General features: G+C 48.0%; 1 protein-coding gene across 1 annotated transcript in view; it reads right to left on the bottom strand.

The window, feature by feature from the left end:
* The window catches only part of EPAS1 (endothelial PAS domain protein 1), an 85779-nt gene that overhangs the window by 15326 nt on the left and 56174 nt on the right, over positions 1 to 14279 (bottom strand). The window contains exons 5-7 of the mRNA XM_066378348.1: positions 11516 to 11634; positions 11218 to 11423; positions 1734 to 1840 (exon numbers count right to left, since the gene is read on the bottom strand). Coding sequence (XP_066234445.1) covers positions 1734 to 1840; positions 11218 to 11423; positions 11516 to 11634 — 432 coding nt within the window. The remainder of the gene's footprint in view (positions 1 to 1733; positions 1841 to 11217; positions 11424 to 11515; positions 11635 to 14279) is intronic.

A 14279-nucleotide genomic window follows, 5' to 3' on the forward strand; every position in this document is an offset into this window, starting at 1 on the left:
CATGGACCAGGAAGCACGAGGAACTCCACAGTGAAGGCTTGACCCACAGCCTACAAGTTCAGAGTTGGGGCAGCCACACCCATCCTGTGGGCTGGGCACACAACACTGCCTCCCCCACCCTCGGTCCCAAAATGGGGCTCCATCTAGGTCGTTTGTTTGCATGGTTGCTGGCTAGCATGAGAAACTTTTGTGAAGTATCATAAAGGACCCTGTATCACTGTCAGATCAAAACCAAAAGCCAGGGGAAGCAGCAGAGAACCCAACTAGAGAAGACTTCACTCTATAAGAGGATATTAACTGTGCTCAGATACTGATATGCTGATCTTTTAGCTGCTCTGAACTTCAGCTATCCTAACCTTGGGATAGATGGGTGGATTTAGGGACAATGGGCAAACAGCTGTACTTCCATTTTCTGCATTGCCACTCCAAGCCACAGCTAATCCTGGGAGCTCAAGACCAGCAGAGCCACTGGGAAGCTTCTCAGACTTACCCATTTCCAACCCTGTAATCCTCTTGACACCTGTGTCTGTGCCACTGCAGGCACTTATTTTGAAGCATTCTTTTCCAAATGTATTTTATGCCTTTGGGTTTATAACTTATCTAGTGCCTGTAGTGTATCTAACAGTAGGCTAGATACTGTGGCTAATGGTAGGAGCCTGGATCCCTGGGAGCCCACAACCCTCCTTCCCCCTCAGAAATGAGATTCCACAGGGGAGGAATCAAGTCTATCAATTGCTGTGTCCTTCAGTGGACCAAGTATGAGGATTATAAACACTGAGTCCTTGCATGTTGATGGGCTGTATTGACTCAAGAAAATTGTTTTGGATCACATGCAAATGGAAAACATTAACTGGCAATATATGGCCAAGTGAATGCACTAGAACTGCCCTGCCACAAGCCAAAATAGAGCTATTTACGTTTAATTAAAATTAAATTAAAAATAAACTCAGCTCCTCAGTGCCCTAGACATATTTCAAGTACTGCATAGATCACATGTGGACTACGCAGATGTAGAACATTTCCACTGCAGACAGTTCTACTGGACTCTCCTGTTCTAGAATCCTTTTGTAACTTGAGTTTCTTTCAAGCTGCAAAGCAGTTTCCAAATGCCATCACTGGCGGCCTGGACAGCCTCCTCCAACTGAGTTCTCTTGATCCAGCAAGCACGCTCGCAGGGAACCATGGCCTGCCTCAACACATTGATTAAGGCTGTGCCCTACCACCTCCCCTCTGTCTAACCCGCCTCGTCCTTCAGGGCATACAGCGCAAGTGCCCGCACCTCTCCTTTCCTGCGCTTCCCTAGCACTCACTTCTCTTCTCCCAGTGAACATGCTTGTTTCGAAAGCACCTCACCCAAGGCGAGTACATGTTGTCCCGTGTTACCCTCTACACGGCTGTTCCACGGGATTGTGCAGACCTCCGACTCCATTCATGAGAGTGCTCAGGAGAGATGGCACCTGGGGGCTGAGATGCAGCCCACCTGCTACTCTCCAAGCTGTTTTGCATGGCGTGGGTGTGTCCTCCTGGAGGAAGGGCCCCTTTTCTAATTCCTGTGAAGGTGTCAAACAGGCTGGTGGCAGCCCTGGTTCTCTAACCACCCTGAGGTTATGAGTCTTTCCGCTGCACAAGAGAGTGGCTCTGTGAAGGAAGTGGCTGGGCTTCCTCCTGTCTCACCAGTCAGACCCCAGTCAAAGCCAAGTTCCACAGCCCCACAGGGCACACCAGGAACTTACGGTTCTGGTGGCTTTTGGTCATGTTCTCTGAGTCCAGTGCGTGGTAGAACTCGTAGGCTGAGCGGCCAAGCAGCTCCTCTGGGTGGTAACCAACCAGTTCTGTGATTCTGAATTAAAAACAAAACAAAACAAAACAAAAACATATGAACATGGGCAAGGGCTCAAGGAGCTGAATCCAGAAGGTAAACCAAACGAACACGTTTCCTGGACACACCATGCATGCAAACAAGAAACACACGGTGGCCAACCTGCAACTGTGGGTCCCCCCAACCTCCACGCTTTCTTCCTGCCCTTCCTGAAGGCATGTGGGGAGGAAGGAAAAGCAGTTCCTTGGGGGACTCCCCTGCAACCCAAATACACACACATGCCTAGCCTCCAGCAGCCATGACGGGGGCTCTCGCGGCCCCTCCCCCAGTCTTTGCAGATGAAGGAGTAGGTATCCAGGGAGGGAAGACAATTTCCTGAGGTCCACACATGTGTCCAGGGACAGAGCAGGAGTGAAAACCAGGGCCTCCTGATGACTAGATCAAGCTTACCCTCGTAGGGGGTCCTATCAATGGAAAATGAAAATTATGTGGCCCCAAGCGGGGAGAAGCAGGGAGATGACCTTTGTCTGTGTGTGAACCCCAGAATGAGGAGGAACCTGGGTCAAGGAGAACCCCAGCTGGGCCTAAAGCTTCACTTTTCTGGTTGTTTCCCCTCATGTCCTGTCCGGTGAGCTCAACTTCCTCCTGGACGTAGGGTCTGCCTTCCATGGGTCCTTCTACTCATCCCTCCCTATTTCAAGGAAAGGAAGGAGACAGGCAGTACCGAGAAGAATATAAGATCATAGTCATTGACACGTGCCTCTCCTCATAGTCTCCGACAAACCTGCAGCTCTGGAACGACATGGCCTGGCTGTCCTAAATGTGCCTTGCTTCATCCTGTAAGGGGCGTTTTTGACGAAAAGTGGGTGGAAGAAAGGAAACATGGAGAAATACGGAGAACCATGAAGAATCACTTCACACTCCAAGGACTCCTCGCTCTGCGTAGGACTCATTAAAATAAACCAGACCTACCCAAGAACCACCAGATCTGCCACAACCCCATATCAGACCTAAATATTATTTTTCATCATCCTTGTTATCTCACACAGTGTTTCCTAATGGGCTCATCGTCTCATTAATTTGGCCTATCACAAGTTAGAAATACGCTCTCCTCCTCATCCCAAGCTCTATTTCAGAATGCAGGACTTTTACGTAAGGCCCCGACATTTACCATCTATGTTGGAGATTAGTAGTAGGGGGAGGGAAGCAGGAGCAGTGTCTCTGCCCTCCTCCAGGGGTCTGTACACATCTACGGGAGTAAGTCATCCGTAAGATACTACCTCCATCCTGCCACGCCCCGATTTAAGCATCTACTGCTTTCCCTATTTGCAACCATATCCGGAGTAAATAAACTCTGCCTCACTTCCAAGTCCCCCCAGAACCTAGTCTCCATCTTCTATGCAATTTGATTTTCAACAAACCTTCAGCGTGTCTTGTACCCGCTGCCCTGGCGGACCCCTCTCCTCGCCGTCCCCGCGGCTGGTCCACTCATTCTTGCTGCAGAGCCTTGCTGCCTTCTTTCCCCCTCTCTCCTCCAAGTTCTGGCTGTTGCAGGGCCAGCGCGAGGCCTCACCTTCTCCACGGAGCCCTCGCCAATTCCTCCAGCCCTCACCACTGTCTCCTCATGAAGTCCTTCCAGGTAAACACAGCGTCACAGAGGATTATGTCTTTGTCTTTCCACATTCTACCTAGGCCGTCAACCTCGGAAGTCAGGGGCTAAAGACTCGAGCAGCTGACCCGTGGACTGTTTCCCTCTGAGGACCTAAGGTACAATCAGAGCCCTGTCTGTCCCAGCACTGCTCAGGGATCTGGGCACCAACTCTCTGCTTCTCCTCCCAGAACATGATCAACCGCCTCAGTGTGTGCTGTGCACGCACACACACATGTACATACGCACGCACACACACAGGCCTCAGCAGAAACCCGCATGACATTTGATCCACTTTGTCATTTTGGAAGGTGTGTCGTGGTGACGTGAGCAGAGAGGAGGCAAGCTCTCGGCCTAGGTGAGACTGGGGATTAATGCCTTTGTCAAATGAGTGACAGCCCAGCAGGGCTGAGAAGCTTAGGTCTCAGCTGATTCAGCCCAGGGGAGATTTCTCCACGAGATCCCAGTAGCTCACTTGCACCAGCCAGCTGGTCTCAAACTAGGAGGATCTGTCCCCTCACTTGGCCTTGAGCAGAGAGTCTCTGAGCTCATCAGCAGGGGACATGTTCCCTGTCACCCGGTCCCCGGGGCTGGTGCCCGGTGGCACCTTAGCCGAGGTGAAGACCGGGGGAGAACGAGGAGACGGAACAGTGCTGGTCCTCCTGACAGACCTGCTCTGTCGGGCCCGGGGCCCATCTAGCTTGGCCTGGGAGTCAGAACTGTTCGCGTAGGCCCTGCGGGCAGGGAGCCGGGCAGGCTCCCAGATTTGCCAGAGAAGCTGCTTCCTTTCCTGGACAGGTCCAGGATTTTACGGAGACTCAGAAATGAAGTTATTCTGTGAAAGATTTGATTCTATTTCCTGAAGAAGTTCAATTCTCTTTCAAGATTAGAATCTTTAAATTAAAATGTTCAAAGCAAATGTTTGTGATAAGTAGCCTCATAATAAAATATTTTAAATCTAACTAATGTACCAACCATTCAAAGGCACACAATGGGCATGTTCGCGAAGTGCACAAACAAACCTAGATGTCGGGATCAACTGCTATCTTCCCAGGAGCAGCCTTCATTTATCTTGTCAACTAAAATAAATATTTAATGTCTCCTTCTTCATTTCTTTAAACAGACTATAAAAACTGGGAAATACGCATACACCAAACACAATTGAAGAACATTCAAGTTGTCAGACTTCACAAAGCCAGGAAACCCCAACTTAAAGCTAATGGTCATTTGCCTTCATGTGTAGGCACGCAGACGCCAACAGGGCGGTTAATGAACCCAGCCTGTTTACAGGGTCGGCTGCTGCGGCACCGAAGGGCCTCCCTGCTCATTTCCCTGCGTCCCAGAGAGGCCCCCAGAGCCGGGCTGCGATAACACAGCTTCATGTGCTGTCTCTATAAAGGATGCTTTTATTTTTCTTTTCTAATTAAGAACCCCTGACTCACTCTCAGGAACAAACAAACCGGCTTGGGTCGCCCATCAGTTTAACAAGTCCACGCAGAAGGGCTGGCCTGTTTTCAGAGGAGAGGGGGCTGTAGAGAGGCTCACCTTCCTAGACCTCAGAAACGAGAAGAACAGAGGTCTCCCGTCCATAATAAAGTGGGGAAAGAAGCAGATCGAGGAGGAGGTGTGGTGGGAGACGGAGACACAGGCAGCCCCGGGAGGCAGAGGAAGAAGGAAGAAAAAGAGAAAACAAAATATAGTGAAAAAATGGTTCAATTCTGTGTTAAATTCTGAACTTGGCGTTAGCCTGAGTAAACACGTGGGTCATACTACCTGGGTCTGCACTTCAGGGTTAGATGTGCCTTTGCAAGTAAAATGACAGTTACTCACTGCTCTTCAGCTGCTCTTCATGCTGAGAAGGGTTCAGAGGCTCTTTTCAACATGGGCTACCTGAGCCCGAGTGCTAGGAAGGAAAGGATTCTCTTGGCTACAGTGTCAGGACCACCACCACCTCAAGAGGCAGAGAGGAACTACAGCGAGGACCAAGAGGCTTGATGCTCCTCCCAGGGGCCCTGCCAAGCGCCTGCCCCCAGGGGCCACGGCAGTAAGCTCCGATTCAGAAGCCACTGCCTGGAGTCAAAGGAGGTCTGGCTGCAGGCTTTTCCTTGTTCCCCACATGAATAAAGGATTTGCTAAGTGAATTAATCATGTAAACAAGATAGGTTAGAGTATTTAAACTATTAAAGAGGATAAAAGTTTTAAGTACTTTATAACCACTTACTTGTTTTGCAAAGAATGTATTTGCTAACAAGCCATACTTCTTTTAAAAGTCTGCTTTCTTTCCTTCCACCCACCCTCCTGGCCAGGGCCTCTCCTAGGTAACACTGGCTTCGCCTCATTTTGGTTTTTATATGTGCATAACAGCTTTGGAATTGCATTTCCTAATGTCCAGACTATTCTCTAACTCAGATTTCAATGCCTTCTGTTTCAATATATTCTTACTCAGACTTTGTTGGTTTTAAACAACAGTACTTTCAGCCTTGTGCTCTCCTCAAATATGACACGATTATGTGAAATCTATACACCCAGCTCTCCAGATCACAGGCAATCAATTTCCATCCTGTCTGTGTGATGTGTTTCGGGCTGGGTTAACTTATGCATAGGAAGGCTGTCCTGGCTCAATCCTGGACTGACCCCGCTCTGACTGCCACGAAATGCCATGGCTACCTTTCATGACCTTGGAACCCACACACAGTAGGAGGAAATCTGCCCTGCATTACAGTGAGAGACATGCAGATTGTGTAGAAGGAATACCTTTTGAATTGTGAGGTCTAATCAACGTTGAAATAAGTTCCAAAGAGAGTTTGTAGAGCTACCCCTTGCAGGGATTATTTTAAGTAGACTAGATTAGACAGGACAATACCTAGGCGTTTCTCATATGTATGCTCAGACTGATTTCAGAACTTTGTCATTTGCAGGAGACAGCAACACACAGGAGGAGCATTTCAAGTTTCTCCTAACTCAGGGTTTTAAAGAAACACACTCTCCTCTCCTGCAAGAGAGATGTAGAAAAAGGCTAATTCCAGAAAAGGCAAAAATATGTAGAAGGTATATTAAACTAAAAAAATACACATAATGTACTAATCTGAAAGATCGTCTTGAAATTAAAGATGCCAAATATCCTCTAAAAAAGTAAAACAAAACAACTTATTAAATGTATCACAATACGCAATGAAAGTATATCATCTTTCACTATAATTTGCCTGAATCAGCCCATTTTCTTCTCAGACTTCAACACTTTCACCTTCTAGGTGTTTTGATGTATATCTGTTTTACAACTCATGGCTCTTTATATTTTCTTCATTGACATTTTCTGTATAAGCCAATTATCATTTTTGCTATTCCCACTTCTTTGTATAAAAAGAAATCCTAAATCTGATCCACAGAATTTAAAATGCAGGCATCTTTATTGAAACTTATTAATATTTTGATATTATTATGCCCTATGCTGCCTTAATTCAAGAACAAAACCAGGTTGCCCTCAAACTCTGCCCGTGAAGATTACAAAACCCCTTTGTTAATTTCAAATTTTTACTGTAATTTTGATGCCTTCCCCCCACCGTACTCTCAGTAGTACCAATCCCACTCACATAATTTGCTTTTATAATTGACTTCTAAGATACAGGGAGACTCATAAAACTGACAAAAATCACAGTGGGATTATGTAAAAATCCAGATTTTGCTGTATCCTTCTTGATGGTTTGGCTTCCTTCACAGTTATTCTCTTTCGCCACTAGATGGCACCTCCACCTGAATAGAAGCACCCCTTTTAAAGCTCAACCACTTGAGAACACATTTTGCCTTCCTTTTGGGTGACTGGAATGCTCTCTATTTTGTAGCATTCACTGTGGTTTCATTAAGTTGCTCATGTATCAAACCGTAAACTCTTGGAGATTAGGCACCACCTCTTTTATTTCTTTAATATAAAAGTCTCTGGCACTGGGTTAGATAATATAGCAGATGTTCAATAAATAAGAGTTCATTAATTGGCTGCCCAGTATTTTAGAAAACAGAGGATAAACGGAGATGAGATGATCAATTACACTGATAATTGGGACATTATTCTTCCTTAACCTTGTTACTCAACTTGACCCTCCCTGTCTAGAGCAGTAGACCATATACACATAAATGGGATAGACATATATAAATTGTTATAGAATTCACTTTTAAAATGTTTACTATGTTTCAGAGAGTTAACACAGGACTTAATATGGTCCTTTCTTTATTAAAAGGAGCAGGAAAAACACATTTTGTACCATCTGCATTCCTTCATTCAGTTTCAGGTATTCTAGATGTTTCAGGTTGAGCTGATTTTAGAAACCTGAAAACACAAGACTAGAGTCCTCTTTTCTTTCTTCTTTCATTCCCTCTTCCCCAGGTTCCTCTCTGTTCTCCCTTCCTTTTTTTTTTTACATGACCTTTCCCCTTCTTTTATTTATTTGGTTTGATTAGGTCTGTGATCTCAATATATCTAAGAAAAAGTACCAAACAGTCTCAAAAGTGATCCTGTGAATTCTGACTGCCTTATATTTTCATCAAATTCTAATCCTCCTTATGGTAAATGGTGATTCTCCTTCAAGGGAAATCATAGCCCTTCATCTGTGTGACATCATTAAATCTAGGGAATTTCATGATTAAAATGAAAAGCCTTCCCATCAGCTATCATGTGCAACTGTTTGTTTTTGAAACATTGATCTCGGAAGGGTATTAAGAAAAATGTGTGTGTGTGTGTGTGTGTGTGTGTGTGTGTGTGTGTGTGTGAGAGAGAGAGAGAGAGAGAGAGAGAGAGAGAGAGAGAAAGAGAGAATATGAGAGACTAAATACGCTTTCTCCCCATTTCAACACAAATAAGGAAAACAAAACTAAGCTACCCAAACTAAAAAATACCAGTCCTCATCAAAGCAATTGAGAAATACACTTAAGGATTAAGGACTTAAAATAGTCGCTTTATAAATGGTCTAAGCCACGTCTGTGCCCTTGTTAACTAATCTGCTAATCGGTTAAACACAACTTCTGTGTAGCACAGCATTCTATGTCTTCAAATACCTCTGCATTCATCTCTCTGGCACCACGGAACTCAGGGTCCAGGCCATATAATTAGGGTTCGTGAAAGGCGAGATTTTGCTGAAAGTGCAATGTGTCCCACAGAACTCACCAGAAGGATCACCCTCCACACTTTGAGTCACAAAGCCCTAAAATCACAGATTTCTTCAAGCCAGTGTGGCCTCTGCTTACCAGCCTTGAACCCAACTAACCAGTGAGTGTGGGGTTGCTCCCCTTTCTGCCCCTTTCAACCACTTCCAGGCCCCCAATTCCTCAGTCTTTTTCCCTCCTTTTTTATCCGAAGGTTGATTGCTTTCAGGAAAGTACCTGAAATGCACTCAAAACAAGGCAATGAATAAAGAATAACTTCAAATTACTGTTTTCAGATGATTTTTCCCCCTCCATTTTAACAAGGATCAGTCTTAAGCTTAAAAAAAATCCCTCTTTTCTATTATCTAGGAATGATGAGTTATTTTCTAGGACAGTAGGGTTTTCTCAGCATGTGTGGGGTGACTCTGGGGACGTGCTGCTACCTGCAGCTTTCACGGTCCACAGCAACACAGCTGCTCCTGAGCTGTGGGGCCCCCTCCGAAGCCAGAGACGCACGGGCTCTGCAGCAGGGTGTCCCTTGTGACCCAAGAAGGCTACGCAGAGGGGTGCGTGTTACAAAACTGTCTTCTGCCAAGAATGTTCATTTTAATGCAAAGACTGCATCTGATAAGTAACCTTACATACGTGCACGGATTTCTCTGGTGCCTGCCTTTGGAGCGATCTCTCTCTCTAATCATCATCATCATTACAATAATAACAGTACTAACAACTGTAATTAATGCTGACTGTGTCAGTTCCAGGGCAAAAGTCTTCACATGTGACATTTTCTCCCTATGAGGTGAGAGCACTTCTTTCTACTTATATAACCACCCACTACCTCCAAGAGCCTTGAGTCCCGGCACTAGGATGATCAGGACTGGGGGACAGAATGACTCAAGGATATGGTTACAAAAATTCTTCAATTGTCCTGGAGCGGTGGCCTATTCTAGGAAGAGGCGCCAGCCAACATCAGGATAGTCTAGAATCAGAGGAAAGAAGCTCAGCCTTGCCTAGAAAGCAGGGCCCCGCCCTGAAGAGAGCTGCGTCACCCTGAGTGGCGGGTGGGTGGTGGGAAGGGGGCGGGCCTGGGAAGGTGAGCAGGGCTCTCTCTGGGCCCCGGTGGCTTCCTGCTGGCTAGGAAGGCACAGCAGTTCTTGCTGGGGGTCTTTCCTTCCAGGCCCCCAGCCACCACATGCTCCCAGATGTGACTTTGAGTTTAGTGGGGAAACTTGCTTTGGGGGAGGATAAGGACAGGAAGTAAGACAGGAGCAGAAACACAAAGCTGAACATCAGTTACGGTGTTTGGACCTTTCAAAGTGCCTTCATAGTCATGCTCTCACTTTGCAATGATCCTGTGGAATGGGTTGAGAAAGTATCATCGCCACTTTAGACGAGGGGAAGCTGGGATCTCAGAGTCTGCGGAGAAACCCTACCGGTGAAGAGTGACCACAAACACTGGGCCTCTGGAAAGAAATGGTGACTCTGGATGCCGCAGAAAGCTGGGGTCAGGGTGAGAGATCTCTGCCCTGAAGGGCCTACCTAGGGACACTCTCATCAGGAGGCCGTAGTGGCACTGACCTGACGCAGACCTATCGGGCCCAGGTGCTTCTCCAGGCACTTCCTTTCCTCCTGATGGTGGTCACCGCTCACGGCTTCTATACTCCCCTACCTTCCTTTCTCTGTTTCCTGACCTCCCCGCATCCCCAATGCCAGGGTGCAGAGGAGAGGGCAGGGGCGAGACAGCGGGGCCATCAGGAGCCCCTGGGCAGCTTTACCAGCCCTCCCGGGCCCCCCTCCCAGGCCCCCCTCTGCAACCCAGCCTCTCCACCCGTTTCAACATCACCCTGAGCTAAGATAGAGCTGACCCGGCTTGCATGTTTCCTCTTCGGTGCTCCTTTGACAACTTCCAGAAACCATTTAGGGTGAGAATAACAGGTAACACTGAGCATTTCCTATTGGATTTGAACCTAGGTCAGCTCACCCCAGAGTCAATGCGCTTTAACCGAGAGAACCTCCAGTCGGGCCTGGCTTTCAGGGTCCGAGTCTGGCTTAGGGTCTCTTCCTTGAAAAGCCTTCAAAACTAGGCTGGACAGTGGCCAGGACAGAGGTGACACAGGAGGAGCAAAGACTGAGGGGAAAGCGTTCAGCAATGGGAGAGAATCCATGCCCACCATGTGGCCGTGGGGCAGTCTCCTCCAGAACCCGAGCTCTGGGCTGGCGCCTGAACTGGGAGTGCTAATGAGAATCTCTTGCCCCTCATCTCCTGGGGCAGCAGCCTGGCCTGGGCGTTTCCTCAGGAGCCTGACACATATGTGGAGGAATGTGCACGTCACAACGATCAGCGATGACAACAGTGCCGCACACCAGCACGGCGCTGCCGTCAGACCCTGACGCTGCGTCAACAGGGAACCAATGGTGTTAGGAATCCCCTCGCTGCAGGGATGGAGGGAAACAGCGGCACAGCCCACACGCGGGTACCCAGCAGTACAGCATCGACGGCCCAGACCCGGCCTTTACCACAGGCACAACTATAAACACACACACACACACACACACACACACACTCACACACACTCACACACTCACTGCCCACAGCACACACACTCATGGGCTCTACCTGTCATCGCAGTAGGTGAACTTCATGTCCATGCTGTGGCGGCTCAGGAAGGTCTTGCTGTCCAGGGGAATGTCCATGTGGGACGGGTGCTGGATGGGCTCACACATAATGATGAGGCAGGACATGAGGGGCTCCTTGTAGCCGCAGAGACTGCTGTGAGGGGCGCAGTTGCTGTAGACCTTCACCTGGCCAGTGCAGTGCAGGACCTGGAGAGCAGCCGTGCAGGGTTAGTCGGGGGGCTGAGAGCATGGGGCGGGCGCACAGCCGGGGCTCTGTCCCCTGCCTGATGTCATCCTACCTTCCAGGTAGCTGACTTGAGGTTGACAGTTCGACCTCTGTTGGTGACTGTACACTTCATCCTCATGAAGAAGTCCCGCTCTGTGGACATGTCTTTGCCTTTCTTCCCAAAACCAGAGCCTAGATGGCGGAGGGTGGAGGGAACCAGTTGAATTTAGTTTTTCATTTATACACAGGAGAGAGACCCAGCTGCAGGGTTGTCTAAGCAAGTATGGTGTGTATTTGCCCAGTATGTGCCCTCTCAGCACCTGTAGCCTGCTATGAACACCGAGTACCACCTTAGCCTCCGGACTACAGCTTCCTCATCTCCAGCTTGCCTCCCCAACCAGAGCACACGCACTTGAAGAGTAGGGTGCTATGCTGCTTTTCTTTCACGGCACCTAGCACGTGGGCAGGGCTCCCTCCAGGGCAGAAGGCTATGAGTGACTGTTAGCCACAATCTCAGCAAATCTCCACTGGAGCAGGTCCAGGCTCCCAAGGAGGAATCCCAAGGGATAGTCAGAGTGAGACTACGATTACTACAGGGGATAAACTGCTCAGATTAGCAATGTCCCTCAGACACTCCTGTCTTTTCATCATTCCTGTCCCACAGGAATTTGAACCTTCCTGTGTCCTGTGTTCAACCAGTAACGGCTGCATTCAGGATAATGTACCATGAGCTTTGCTTCTACCATGACATAGGTCAAGCTCAAGAGAGACCTCGGGTACAAATCTCCTGGGATTTGGTGAGCAAGTCCACTCTGAGGATTAACTCAACATGGATATCCTTTCTCAGTCAGAGTTACATAAATCACCGAGAGACACAATATAGCTTCCTTCCTCATAGTCTCCAAGTAGCCTGCCTGTTCAGAACTTTCTCCACTTTCTGTAAAACAAAGTGACAAATGCAGTAAGTGTCAACTGAGTCCCCTTGTCCAGGTCTAAATTCTGCCTAGCCCACCATCCTCACCCTGGGTTTCCCAGGATACACGCCTGCTGCCCCCTGCCCAGCGTCAGTGAATAATCCAGAGGCTTGTTTCAAATACTCCCTCTCCGCCCGAAGGCATAGCCACCAGCCTCTGCACCCAAACCTCCAGAGGGCTTTCATTTACTCAACTGTCATACGCCCAGAAATCTGTGGGGCCAGTGAATTGTGTCATCTTTGAATCTATAGTATCTTAAACATCCCTAGGAAAGCCCACTATGTGATGGACCAAATGGTGGATCTTTTTTTTTCTTTTTTTTTTTTAGAAAGACCATTCCTTCATCATGATCATAAAACCATGCCTTCTATGCTTAATGATGTATCTTACAATTTCACTTTTCATAGATGGGGTTGGCATATTATGAGATATTCTTCTATCTGGGCCTGGGCCCACCATCAGGACCAGCTCACGTGTTGGAGATAAATGTGGCCGTGGCTTAGGTTATTATTACTGTGGCCTCCTAACTTGTTAGCCTCTGGATCCTTGCCATTCTACCATTTGATTAATCCTCCTAACCATAGCTCCAATCAGATTACTCCACCCCTGCACAACAACCTTCAACAGCTCCCCTCTGTCTACAGGATAAAGTTCAAGGCCCTCCACCTGGCCTTCAATGTTTTCCACAATCTGCCTCCTGGTCTTATCTTCCTCTAGGTGCCCACATTAACCCTATGCTTCCAGATCATGAGTCCACTCAGGCCGGCACCTTCAATAAGGAGCTTGCTGATTTGCTGAGCTTGATCCCAAGTCCCCGATACGTGGGCCAGGAGACCTAAAGTTCTACTCAGATAAATAGACTAGGCTCATGCTGTGAATCATGGAACCCGAGAGCTGGAAGGTCCTAGACTTTGCCTGGGACAGCTGTCAATCTGAAAAGAAAGATTCCGAGGAACTGAGCAATGAAGTGACTTGCTTCAGGTCACATGGTCAGACTGAGCCTGAGAACCCAAGGACCAAAGGGTTTCTGGAGGAGAGAAGATATGAGACTTTGGTGTTCTTAGGCTTCAAGCACCTGCTTTAGAAAGGAATGCAGAAAGACTGGTAGCCCCTTTCCCATAGAACCAGACAGGACTTTCTCAGCAGCACAGATAAGACACTGAATAGCCCATGGAGTGCTCTCCAGACTGTGTACTCTAGGAGCTAGGCGGTCCAAGGCCTTTAGGGAGAGAGCAGAGGGGCTGTATGAGGGCTGAGTGGGTGGGTGGGGTACGGGGCTGCTTGTAATTCTGCATTTTGTAGGCCCAGACGGCAAGCTCAGTCTGTAACAAGGGTAGAAGTGGACCAGTGAATTGTCTGCTTTTGCAGTGTGACGGTAACCATGGCCAAACCTTGCAGGCGCAGTACCACTGCCTCTATTATTCAGGTTGGACAAGCATACATCATGGTAGTGACAGGTGAGAGATGTTAAAGGGGCTGTTTAGACATGGGCGGAATCTGCCCAGAGCAGTGATCAATGTCAGGTTCAGAAGGGACCTTGCAAGTCACAGAGCTCTACTTCTGCCCAAAGCTCCAGTCCTCTTGATAATATCACCACTCATATCTTTGCTTGAATGCTTCCATTTATATGAGATGAAGCAGCAGCTCCAACTGTCATTGCAAAGTGCTTTTTGCTTGTATGGCCCTCCCACTGACCAGTGTTTCCTGGACGCCCCACAGGTAGTGTGCCATATGCTAGACCTTTTACATTTCTTTTCCAGCAGAAACTACCTGTCCTTTGTTTCCACAGGGGACCAAATTAAGTCTTTGCTCCAGGGGCAGCTAGTTTCCAAAGATGGCCCCGATGAGCCTGCTTCCCGATAT

Source organism: Saccopteryx leptura, chromosome 3 (genome assembly GCF_036850995.1).
Source record: "Saccopteryx leptura isolate mSacLep1 chromosome 3, mSacLep1_pri_phased_curated, whole genome shotgun sequence".
Taxonomy (NCBI): Eukaryota; Metazoa; Chordata; class Mammalia; order Chiroptera; family Emballonuridae; genus Saccopteryx; species Saccopteryx leptura.